General features: G+C 44.9%; 1 protein-coding gene across 1 annotated transcript in view; it reads left to right on the plus strand.

Moving 5' to 3' along the window:
- Positions 1–3925: 3925 nt before the first annotated feature.
- The window catches only part of LOC308166453 (ankyrin repeat and IBR domain-containing protein 1-like), a gene marked incomplete at its 5' end in the record, with an annotated part of 22260 nt that continues 12903 nt past the window's right edge, over positions 3926–13282 (plus strand). Inside the window, 7 exons of the mRNA XM_080540764.1 lie at positions 3926–4113; positions 5215–5515; positions 5997–6179; positions 8348–8465; positions 9664–9872; positions 10745–10833; positions 11127–11271. Coding sequence (XP_080396890.1) covers positions 3926–4113; positions 5215–5515; positions 5997–6179; positions 8348–8465; positions 9664–9872; positions 10745–10833; positions 11127–11271 — 1233 coding nt within the window. The remainder of the gene's footprint in view (positions 4114–5214; positions 5516–5996; positions 6180–8347; positions 8466–9663; positions 9873–10744; positions 10834–11126; positions 11272–13282) is intronic.

A 13282-nucleotide genomic window follows, 5' to 3' on the forward strand; every position in this document is an offset into this window, starting at 1 on the left:
AGTCATTATAAAGTGAAAGCAACAGTGTGATTAGGGTCGGGGATAGGCTAATTGAATGTTTAAATGAAAGTGTTTTAACACCAACATAATTTCCTGAACCCGGTTCCCATCCCACCACTAGGGTGGGGTATCAAAAGGCTTAGGGGGGCTGGACTGGGACCATCATGGTTACTCCAAGGAAAAAGTAGTCTACGCACTGTCAACCCACTCTTCACGCACCACCCTTGATTTAAAACCATGTTGTTTGTTTTGTCTTTTACAAGGACTTTGTGTAGCCTTGTTATAACACATCTGAACGGGCTTTAGGAGAGGGATGTGCTCCCACAATCGATCGAACCAGTGAAAACTACGCGCTATCCTTCCTCCACATTGTACATCGCATAGCAGCCCTGAGAACACGCAAGAGTAGTCTGGATTGAGCGTCACTCGGGACGCGCTCGTAAATCCGCCCTGGAAATCTGATCAGCACTCATGGAATACCTCTAGTCCAATCAAATTACTCGGTCGCCTCTATGACGTTGAACCCAGTGTGCGCTCCGGCGCTCTCAGAGCGAGTTGACGAACGCAGCCTCAGTAACAAAACAGAAAGGGGGCAAGAAGGTACACAGACAGCCACGCCAGAGGACCAACAACACCTTTGAGTATCACACGTGAAGTGGACTTTACAACACAGAATAACACTAGACCTTAACTTTCTAAGTGACTGTCGTGTCGAAGCGCGGAGATTGCAGGACAACATCCACAAACCTCTTCTTGTAAGTTTGATCTAGCTAATGTAGCTAATGGTAGCTAACTTCTTGCCTGGATGCAGGAGGCTTGTCTTGTCATCTGCTAGCGGTTAGCTAAGTTGACGCCGAAAAAACAATGTGTTATTATAGTTTAGCAAGCTTATGGTTTGTTATTATCCTCCAACCCCCCCCGACGAGACATTGTTCCAGCTTGTCAGTCAGGTGTTTCATAATAGCCAGCTAATCACCGACAACACTGGACTAGGTTAGGTTAGCTACCTGATCTGACAGGGATGTGGAACGCAGGTTTACCTCCCAGGTGTGGCTACCTACCTACAGTTAGGCAACTCCGTTAGTTCACTGAGTTTTTGGTTGTAACGATAACAATGTCAATTGTTAACTTGTGACTATTTCAAAATAGTCTTGCTGCTGTCTAAATGACCCAATTAACCCAACTAGTGTATGCAATTTCGCTAAGTAGCTAGCTAACACTCTAGCCAAGGCCTGGGTCTGGGAGAACAAGGCGTACAGGCAGCAGGTTCACTGTTGAGAAGTTGGTGTGTGTTCACATGATCCTCGCATTGTGTGAGTGTGGCTGTGTAGTTAGCTAACAGGGAGGGTCAATCATTAGCTCTCATAATGAAGCAATCTCTGACTTTAGGGATTGCTTTAGCTACATATCCTGCTATAAAATTCATTTGATAGCCTAATAAATGTGATGCAAATGGACAGATTGGAGCAGTAGTTAGTACACGACTGGGGGGGTAGCCAGCCTCAGTGTGGGGTTTGTCATGCCAGCTAAGTTAGCTAGCTAGCTAGCTACCTAACTTCTTTGTTTTGCTGTCTTACAACAAAGTCACAAGCTCTGTTCACTTCAGTCTGAGGAGAGCTAACCACAAGCTAGATTAGATATGGGAAGGTAGAGATAGATACATGTAGTGACATCCAGCCAGATCCAGCACGTAGCCATGACCCATTTCTACAAATCAAAATGGCTTGTTTATTTCTGCCTACCCAGGCCTAAATCATGTTGCTTATCTAGCTACAGTGGTAGCATATCAGGATCACAGCTCTGTCTTATTTCAGCCGAGGGACAGATTTGTAGAAATGCATCACATGCCATTGGTAAACACATGTAAGGCCATACCTAGAGTGCTTGCTGAGTCTGACACACCACCTGCATTGATTTGTATTTAGTCAAGCCCTACAGGTTGTTGTTGTTGTTGTTGTTGTTATCCCTGTGCATACTCCATTGTCTCACATTCATCTCTACTGGAGCAGACTTCTGATCTGGTCCTCTATAGATGAAGACATAAGGGACGTTATGTGTAGCCTAAAAGGACCCAGGATCAAAATGTCAAATTCATCAGGGCATGTCAAATTGGGTTAGGGTTAAATATAGATTTTGTGGAAGTGAAATCTGAAGTACATTAACCACCTTCCATCATAACAATAGGGATATTAAGCTTTGAGGTTTTTAGGAAATGGTTTCGCTTCTCTAAATGTAAGAATCAATGCCTGGTCTCTGGATCATTCTGTTACCAAAACAATTGTATCAGAATGACCACCTCATCAATAATGGAATTACTGAAATTGGATTGGCTACATTTGTACAGGTTGTACAGAACACAAAATGGTTCTTCAGCTGTCCCTTTTTAGTTTCCATAGACTTCTATGCACAGAGGGTTGTACATGAGATCCAACAGGGTTCTTCCACAGGGACAGACGAAAAACAGTGGGACATACAGTAGTAGTTACAAACCACCACATAATTGTTGTTGAGTACCGCGGGGGACAGCAAGCCAACAAATCACACATGTAGTGCAAGAAACTGCCATTGAGAATGATGACATAGTCACACACCTCTACAAAAAGGACAGCAAGGGATTTGTCTTCATCATTAAAGCACTGTAATCCACTTCACTTACTGTAGCATAACAACCAAAAGAGATGTTTTCAAACTCAAGCCGGTATCATGACGGCTAAGACACCCCACTGTTTCTGCAGAATTTTGAGGAAATGTGGGTTTGAGGTTTTGGGGATACGTGGTTATAATGAAAACCCAGGGAGATTTTATGGTCACTCTGTGACGAAACTTTGAATCTTCACAGTTCTTAAAGTAAATGTGTTTTGTTTGGCATAATTATGACCATATTATGTTTGAAAGTGAAAAATCGAGTCCCAGCATCATTCTGTTACCATGGAATTGCCCACATGAGCTAAATTGGATGTAGGCCTAACGAGAGAGAGGCCAAAGTCTCTGGTCACATCACTTTTCCAAAACATTGACACGGTTTCTAATTATTATTATTTTGGTGTCAGAACTGAACCTTTTACATGCAGTTAGTATATTGTAAGCCATGACGACATGTAAACAGGGTGGAGAGAGACGTGTCTCATTTCTCTGCGTAGAACAGTAGGAGCATCTTTGTGTCCACGTTGACATATGGCACTGGTGGAAGAGATATGCTGAACTCGGCATGTTGTTCTCCCACCGCGGCTATCGTACGCTGAATCCCTCTCCGCCATAGATCCTGGCCTCAGTGGGGTGATGACAGTTGGCAGGGAGAGTCGGAAGCCCCCAGCGCTACCAGAGGAAGTCTTGTCCTTCGCTCCTCATGAGCTTAATTGGCACGTCGAGTCGCTCAGAAAATAGCAAGGGACACAAGGTGCATGTGCGCAAACTGGGACATGGATACTAGCTGCTCTCCTCAGTTCTCGGGTTACTTCTCGTAGTTCTAGAAGGAGTTGTTGAAGTAGGCTTTTTGTATGCTGGTGGTTTGCACTAGGGTGGACGAATTTGTTTTGAATCTTTCAAATAATTTGTGAGTTGTTAATCCGGAAGATTTAAGAGGATAAACCAGACATTCTACCTGAGAATGATTCATTTTCGTCTTTTTGTTGTTTGCCTGAAATCAAGTGCATTCTCAGTAGGGGTGGGCATCGACGATCGATAATTGATCGATAAGGATCTTGGCCGATCACAAAATAAAACATTTGGTCGATCACAAAAAAAAAATGTTTTATTTTGTGATCGACCAAGATCCTTATCGATCAATTATCGATCGTCGATGCCCACCCCTAATTCTCAGGGTAACTCTCGCTCTTCTCCGTCTCTCTCAGGAGCTTCAAGCATGCTGCCTGTTTGCACTAGGACCGGTTGAAGAGAACCCGACAGCCTAGCTTGGAGCTGAGCGATGGGGAACACGGCGACCAAGTTCCGCAAGGCGCTGATCAATGGCGACGAGGGCCTGTCGTACACGCTGTACGAGGGCAACCCACAGTTCAAGGAGGCCATGGACCCCAACACCTCCTACGGGGAGCCTTATCAACACAACACTCCACTGCACTACGCTGCTAGGCACGCCATGACCCGGCTGCTCAGGTGAGGACCAACAACTATGTCATGTTTTTATAGCAGTATTTGCACTTCTGGTTAGATGCTATCTAATCGAATCTAATCTAATCTAAACTAAACTACTTAACATTATACAATATACATGTGTGTCTGTGTCTGTGTCTGTGTCTGTCTGTGTGTGTGTGTCTGTGTCTGTGTCTGTCTGTGTGTATGAACACTTGGCACAAATCCTCAGTCAGGTCTATTTAAAGATGTTGATGACCTGTTTATTTTATTTTTTTCTGATAAGGTCTAATTGGCAGTGGATTAGGCATGACTTTGATTTGTTGTGTTTTGAAGTGGGTGAGTGCAACATTGCTTGGCAGCATTTTGTCTTGTGATGCCCAGAAACAAATGGCTCAACCTTGGCTAATGTCTCATGTTTGGTATTTTCAAATGTCAAATGATATGGCTCTGGTATAAATAGTAATCTTGAAAGAAAAGACAAGATCTTCATCTTACTTTGTATGTCATTCATAGCACTCCGCACATAATCGTCCTCATAACGCTGTGATGTTATTTCAAAAGAGTTCAATGACTTTTCAGTCATTCATAATTATGCTCTACCTATTCAGGGGTTTGTGGTAGTTACTTCACTGTCCAGGACAAGCGTCACAGAAATGTTGTGGTGGTCCGTCCATCTCCACGGCTGTGTTGGTTCCCATCTGCCCCTCCGTGGGACCATCTGTTAGAAATACACAGGAATGCATCACGCTGCGCTGGGACGCTCTGTGGGTCTCAGTCCCTAACACTAGAATAATATAGCAGGCCCCCCCGTCTCCATACGGCTTGTACTTAAACATTCTCTGGAGGCTTTCATGAGAGTGTGTCTGGATTTCCCCAGGGCAACTGGCAGAAGGAAACTCCCGTGCTGTGTACCCGTACACTTTATCTCGGTTCCTCATCATGCTTTGATCTAGACCGATTTAGAGTTGCACTTAACCTGTCAAACAAGTAGCTCTGTCGTTTCTCACACTTGGATATCAATTACACTACTTAGTACATGATGTATGTACTGTATGTTGGTATAATTTTTTTAAATGTTTTTTTATATTCTCTGAATAAACCCCCCCCTTCTGATTCCCACAGGTCCTTTCTCTTCAGCAAGGATGGCAACCCCAACAAGCGCAACGTGCACAACGAGACGGCCCTCCACCTGCTGTGCATGGGGCCTCAGATCCTCATGTCAGAGGGTGCGCTGCACCCGCGCATCGCCCGGCCGTACGAGGACCAGCAGAAGAGAGCCGAGTGCCTTGGGATTATTCTGAAGTGGACCGGCGCCAAGCTGGACCAGGGGGAGTACGAGAGCGCAGACGTCAACGCCACCGACAACAAGAAGAACACCTCTCTGCACTACGCCGCCGCCTCAGGGATGAAGACATGCGTGGAGGTTAGACGGAGCGAGGCTTTCCTATTTCCCGCTTTCCTGCTTCCACACTCTAGTCTCTTGACGGCTCTGTTTTGAATACTGCTAAAAGTGCCTCGTGGCTTGACGTTATCATTGATCTGACAAGATTGAATTTGCGAAATCAATGCGGTAGGAAACTTTGCTTTGACATATCCAATCCCGTTAGATCAGTGATCAAGCGAGGGAAGAAGTGCTTAAGCAGGGCCACTCTGTCAGCCTGTTAGAGTTCTCAGGAATACAATGATTCAGCAGGTTTTAGTCGGTTGCATCTACCGTATGCTTATGCAGTCCTTTCTCCAATACACCAATTTTTAAATGTGCCCAACAAGACTAGAAAGGATAGCAAGGGGTTGAGTAGTTCAACATCCAATTTTACAGTCTAGAATATCTGTTTTATAGATTTTTCTTCTAGCATTACAAAACAGAAAAAGAAAAAAAGAAGCTCCTCTCCCTCTCCCTGTAGGTCCTGGTGAAGAGAGATGCTGACTTGTTTGCGGAAAACGAGAACAGAGAGACGCCATGTGACTGTGCTGAGAAGCAGCACCACAAAGAGCTGGCCCTCAGCCTGGAGTCTCAGATGGTCTTCTCCCTGGCCCCGGAGGCAGAGGGCATGGAGGCCAAGTACGCCGCCCTGGACCGCAGAGAGGTGACGTCACCGCACCACACAGTCACACAGCACACAGTCCTGTCATGGGTTCTTATTATGGTTGGGCGGTATAGATTTTTATTCTCTGAACAACAGAGAAACAGAACAACATTGACATCTATAAAGCTACAAGTATAAAGCTACAAGTATATACAGCGGGTAAAAAAAAAATTGTGCAACTAACTATACATGACATTAATTCGCTGGCGTCTGTCAACCAAACGGAATGAAATGAACAACAAACCTTTTATTTGAAAAAAAATCTGATTTTATCCCTTTTTCACCCAATTTGGTATCCAATTACACCCAACCTAGCATCCAATTATCCCCTGCCTATTGCGTAGGATCCGCCGCACGACCCCGTGGCCGGCAGCCCCAGAGGAGATCGCCAGGCAGACTAGCTGTCTGGCTCCTCGAGCCCGACACCGTTACTCCAGCACCAGACGGGGGCGGTGTTGCGCGACGGATCCTTGTCCGGAAAATAGTCCTATACCCCCCTTGGGAGCGGCCGCTCAATATGCCGCTCCCTGTGAGCCCCGGCCATATCCGGGTCTGGCGAGACCGGGATTCGATCCCAGTCCCCGGTGGGCAGCTTGCACTAGAGGCTAATGCTTAGACCGCTGCGCCACCGCGGGGCAGATGAACAACAAACCTAACGGCCTGGGCACGCACGGTAAAGTCTCTTGTTGTTTGCCTCGGTCATTGGCATTAGAAAGTTCTTATAGCTTGTTCTAACTCTTTCTAGAATATATACCTGTGTTATAGTCACCGTCCTTGTCTCTGTCTCCATTGCTTTTAGTTTGGTATAGTTCACCGGTTCTTAGGTCCTTAGGTGTAAAAAGTTGAATGCAAAAAACAATAGGACAAAATAGACATCCAATGTCACTCGTACATCGGTGAGAATTACAGCGTACAGAACGTAGCTAGAACGTTAAGTTCTAAACGTTTGTTGGCAGTTGTAAACAGGCACGCACGATATGGTCTGAGTGGAAGTCACATGTGAATGGAAGAGGAAGCGGAGGGAAGACTTTTTTGACAGGTTATTTATTTGACAAATGACATTGTTTACAAAAAGTTCTGTCATGACTTTCATAGCATCTTTAACCACACAGACAGTGTCGCTGGACAAACACTCTAAAGGCGTTTATTATAAGTTTATGACGGTTTTATGGCGGTATTGACAAAAACTGTTGCTATTTTGTTAGACCGCGGTTCACGGTTTGACTGTAAAACAGCCCAACCCTAGTTCTTATTCTCACTCTGTCCTTTTTACAGACACTATAATCTATGGCATTTAGCTGACGGTTTTTATCCGACGCGACTTGCAGTAAAGTGAGCGCATTCATTATATTCCCAGTGGGAATCGAACCCGCCAACCTCAGTGTTTTCTAACGCCTGGCTCTACCAACTGAGCCACAATGGATCATGGATCATGCTGCCTCAGTGGTGGGGGGGCCTGGGCTGAGCTATGACTCTTTTTACTCCAAAGTTTGGTTTCATACTGTAGATCTTCAAGAAATGAGCATACAGGGCTGACATTAGTTTGTAGTTTGTCAAAGATCCTCTCATCCTTGTATTGTTTTATTATGTTTTATTACAATGTTTGAATTAAGAATAATCTAAATATTTTATGGCTTTTCTATGCCTTGAACTAGATTGGGTTCTGTTGGGAGTGAAAAATACATTTAATGTAAGCATTCAGATTAGAAGGGACTGAACAAACAAAATACTAGTGTGATAAACATACTGACTCTATAAAAGGCTTAAGAATAAACTCTAGGCTTTCAACAGTAAAATGAAGAACCCCATGGTGCTTCACTCAAAAATACTCTCCTCCTAAGTTAGTTTTCTCCTTAGACTTTAGTTTTGTGTTGTTGTTTTTTTAGCATTACTGGAACTATGAGACTATCTTTGACTGTAGTCCAATGTTCTCGCTGTAGTCAGCTGACCACTTGTACACAGAGACAGCAGCTGTGCCATGCTGCCAGCTATATACACAGAGACCAAAATATCCCTGTTTGTCTCACGTGCACGTGACTGCTATAATCAGTCTGCTGTCTGTTTGTGTACACCCAAAGAGAGTCCTGTATCGGTTTTTCTTTGGTTTGTTTTTAACACCTCTCCCTCTCTCCCCCCCTCTCTCCCCCTCTCCTTCTCTGTTTTTGTAGCTGTACGAGGGCCTGCGGCCTCAGGAGCTGCGTCGCCTGAAGGACATGCTGATAGTGGAGACAGCCGACATGCTGCAGGCCCCTCTCTTCACCGCAGAGGCTCTGCTCCGGGCGCATGGTACATAACACAACAACGCACTGGGGTCTCACACACACACACACACACACACACACACACACACACACACACACACACACACACACACACACACACTCTCTCACTCTCACACACACACATTCATACTCTCACTCTCACTCTCACACACATTCACTCTCTCACTCTCACTCACACACATTCACTCTCTCACTCTCACTCTCTCTCACACTCACACTCTCACACACATACACACTCACACTCACACTCACACTCACACTCACACTCACTCTCACTCTCACTCACACTCACTCCTAGTGAAGTGATACAGTGATGTCACCCGCTATGACCTGAAACGATGCAGTACATCTCTATCTAGAACAATGCAACTTTATTACTTGGGGACAGTTAGCCTACGGACCTCCAGCTGTACATCAGACAGGGATGTCCGACACACAAAAGACTTGACTACACAGTACAGACAGGGAGGGAGAGGCTGTGCTTGGAGAGTACAGTCTATTCGTTCAGTTTGACCTCTTTCCAGGACACTAAGAAAAAAGTCCTCATTAACTGATTTCCGAGGCTAAACATTATCCTCGATCCGTCTGGATCGAAACTCTCTTCCCCTCAGGGTTTAGTGTTGTATACGCTTGGGTATCGGCTGCCTTTTTTCTTACAGACAGACATTTCCTCTTGGCCCCGTTCAATTAAGTCTAGTAGTGGGCTTCTAAATGGTAATCTAATTGCTGTGCTGCTCGCTATAATCATCTCCAATTATACAAGCCGGTCTCCTTGTAGGCTGTGCTACATGTGAGAGCTTCTTATGGGAATACAAGTGAGACTTTGACCCCTCGACGCTGCTATATTTGTTCTGCACTGAGGGAATCTCACTTCATATGCCTTTCTGTCCTGCCTTCATTTTTCCTCCTTCCGAACTGAATTCCTTGTGAAGTTTGCAGCCTTACATTAAAGAGAGTTAATACTTAAAGCTCCCCCGAGGACAAAGATAATGAGCCCGCACTCGCGATATCAATAAAGTTTTAAATTTTTGTTGAATTTTTATTCAACGAGGCCAGAGGACGCTCCACTAGATGGTGGCACGATCCAAATGAGGTCACGTCGAGGTTGAGGGGATTTGATTGGGTCGTTTGTTGTAACGAGGCTGACCTGATTTTGCGAGTGCTGACCTGGAGTGTGTCTTGGTGTGGGGGGGGCGGCTCAGACTGGGACAGGGAGAAGCTGCTGGAGGCCTGGATGTCTAACGCCGAGGACTGCTGCCAGCGCTCCGGGGTGCAGATGCCCAACCCCCCGCCCAGTGGCTACAACGCCTGGGACACCCTGCCCTCCCCGCGGACGCCACGCACCCCCCGCTCCTCCGTCACCACCCCCGACCAGATCAGCCTCACCCCCGGGGACGAAGACACGCCCCTGGTGAGATCAGTGTGGGGGGTCACACGTGTTATATCTCTGCCTTCCGATTCTCTGCCCCCTTTTTTCCCTGAATTGGTCTAAAAGCCCATTGAGTGCACATTTAACGGAGAAAAGGGTAGGGAATCGGGATAGACTCCTACAGATTCATACTCGTGCTGACAGAGCAGTGGCATTTACAGTAGCTACCAGATGACTGATTTCAGGGAAACACACAATCACCCTGAACCCGCCTGGACTGTTTAGATATTCCTATCTGACACATTAGGTTTGATCAGTCGCTCAATGAAGGGAATGTTTGTTTCACAATAGGGTAAATAGTAGAGCTAGTAAAAAAGCTAGTCTTCAACCTCCCTTCATTCACTTCCAAAGGACACGTTCCACACTCAAGGGCCCCCTATAAAGGTCCCAGTTTATTGTATCACGATCACTCCTCCCACAGATCAATACTTCCATTGTTGAGTTATAATGGGTTCCCCAGTGCATTGTCTCTCTGCAGTCTACAGTACAACAAGGACTCAGTGTGTGCAGTAAAAGGAGGCTCTACTCCCATTTTCCCCTGAATATGACGGATTTAGAAATGATGTCAAAAGCGATGCCGTTGATGACGTGTCACAAGGTTAGGGAAGGTCTTCTTGGCACCTGACCACATCAATGACTGTCAATAAAGGTTCTTTGTTTACCAGACTGTATACGGTTGCTATATCGCAAATATACCAAAACAGCAAGATAATAGGCTTTCAAACCATGTTGTTGTTTTTTGTTGGTTTGTTTAAAATATAAATGACACTAAACAAAAGTGCTGTAACTCCCAACAACAAGTCCTGTAATTGTCATTCTCAGCGTTGTGTTTGCTCTCCCTGTGGTTCTGACAGTGTGGTATCTGCATGTGCACCATATCCATTTTCGAGGAGCCTGTCGACATGTCCTGTGGCCATGAGTTCTGCAGAGCATGCTGGGAAGGGTGAGTTTTGGTTACCATTGATTTGATTGATTTAACGAGGTGAATGTGTGGGAATGTGACTATTAAAAACATACCGTAGGGGCTGGGAGGAAAATAAAAACTCTAGTGGGACAATTAACTTGAAGCATGTGTGTTCGTGTGCGTGTGTGCGTGTGTGCGTGTGTGCGTGTGTGCGTGCGTGCGTGCGTGCGTGCGTGCGTGCGTGTGTGTGTGTGTGCGCGTGTGTGCGTGTGTGCGTGTGTGCGTGTGTGTGCGTGTGTGCGTGTGTGTGTGTGTGTGTGTGTGTGTGTCAGGTTTCTGAACTTGAAGATCCAGGAGGGAGAAGCACACAACATCTTCTGTCCGGCCTATGACTGCTTCCAGCTGGTTCCTGTGGAGGTCATAGAGAGTGTGGTTTCCAGGGAGATGGACAAGCGATATCTCCAGTTTGACATAAAGGTAGAAATGTCAGACCAGAAAACACTTGACTGCAGAGAAAAATATGTTTTTGTAAAGGGCACTTCATTGTAAAAAGACCCATGAAGACCAAATGTGAAATTCATCAGAGCTTATCAAATTGGGTGTCACATTAGTCAATATCTTTGGGAAATGAGGTCAGAAATACATTTTCCATCTTCCATCATGAGAATAGTGATGAGCAAAGGCTGATTATGTGTGTTTCCCTGAAATCAGTCATCTTGTAATTATTTTTCATAAAAAAATATTGTCTTAAATGTTGGAATTGTTAAGTAGTCCTTGTGCATAGAGTTGTATGGTTTGTTAAACTTTGCTATCACGGCTACAATGCTATTATTGGGCATAAGTTTGAATGTCAAAATTCGAGTCCCAGCATCATTCTGTTTCCGTGGAGATGCCCTGAAGCAAGCTCTGTTCACTGCAGTGCAGCTCTTACACACTTCACAGATTTTTTTTCCTCCTCAAAATAGCTGTCCAGATCACCTTAGGAATGTGTGGGCATGTGAAAACAATTCCAAATACCTTCTGTAGATCCAAAGCTAGTTATTGCAAGTTTTTATCCTGAGTGAGGTATTTAGGGGTAATCACATGGTTTAGCAAATTGCAAGGAGCTTTAGGGAGGAGTGAGTCTACCGTTGTGGAATTAGCTACAGACCGTTTGTTTCCATACTTAAGTACTGTGCTGGTGCATACACCTATCACATGTGTTTACTTAACGGTCCTCTTTGCTTAGACAAGACTCTGTCTGACAATTTATTTCATTATTCAGACATATTACTGTTATCTTCTTGCAGATTTGTGCAAATCCTTTTTATATTTCCTGGCTATTTACACAACAAAGACCACTTTTAACTCTCTGTTGAGTCGTGGTGAATAGCTGGTGAAACGTCCCTTTAAGAGGAGATATTTACTGATATTTTAGCACCATGTCCCAGTTCCAATAACAGTGAGATTTTATGTTCCAGTCAGGGTTTCCGTTAGAAAAATTTGCCGTCGGACATCGTGTCCGGGAAGAATTCGATTTACCGGACAAACGTGATATATTCCGGTCATCATATTAAAATATATATTTTAATTTTTTTTGCAAAATCATATTTTTTTTTGCTCCAAATCTAATATAGCTGTTTGTCGCGGTGATTACTGTTGTGTAGCGGCCTATATATGCCATTTAATGTCTATTTCTCATCCGATACGATTAGATGCGAGCTATATAATATATAATAATATAACATGATTTGACGCATGCGCGCTATGCCATGCGTCAAATCCAGCGCTGAACGGGTCCAGCGCTGAACGGGCGCCTCACTGGGAACTGAACAGACAGCATCGATCAATGAACGGACTCCACATTACGTTAACTGAAGTTTGTTAAATTGTTTGGGATTAATGTGAGTTTTCTATTTTCTCTTTCCAGTTTTACCCTTTTTTTTTAAATCAATAAAACAACGTCATTTCTATAAGTCTCGCTGGTTGGGAAGGCATTTCGTTTAGCTCGGGAGTATGACAATGGGAAGAACATAACTGTATAACTGAATGACAACAAATGTATGAGTAATGAGTAAAACAATGTCACTTTTATAGTATGTTGTTTAACTTGCCGTTCGGTCGCCATGGCTCTAGTGTGTGTAGCAGCTTCAGCTAGCTGGCTAGAAACTTCTAGGGGTGCGTTCGTAAACACGCTCTGAGAGCGCCGGAGCGCACGCTGGCTTCGATGTCACAGAGCGACCGAGTCGTTCGATTGGACGAGAGGCGTTCCGCGAGTGCTGATCGGATTTCCAGAGCGTGTTTACGAACGCACCCATAGATGGGAAATCAAGAAACCGTATTACTATGGTGGACGGGTTGGCAGGGTTGCCAGATAGGCATGGGGTTACCGCCGAATGGGCTACTGTGTTTAAGCGGTAATAGACTGGTTAAACTGTAATCCCATCTGGCATCAATCCCATGTGGCACCTGTGCGCTGTTTCGCATAGGCCGGCCTACACATTAGGAG

The sequence above is a fragment of the Nansenia antarctica genome (genome assembly GCF_963989245.1).
Source record: "Nansenia antarctica genome assembly, chromosome: 10".
Lineage (NCBI taxonomy): Eukaryota > Metazoa > Chordata > Actinopteri > Argentiniformes > Microstomatidae > Nansenia > Nansenia antarctica.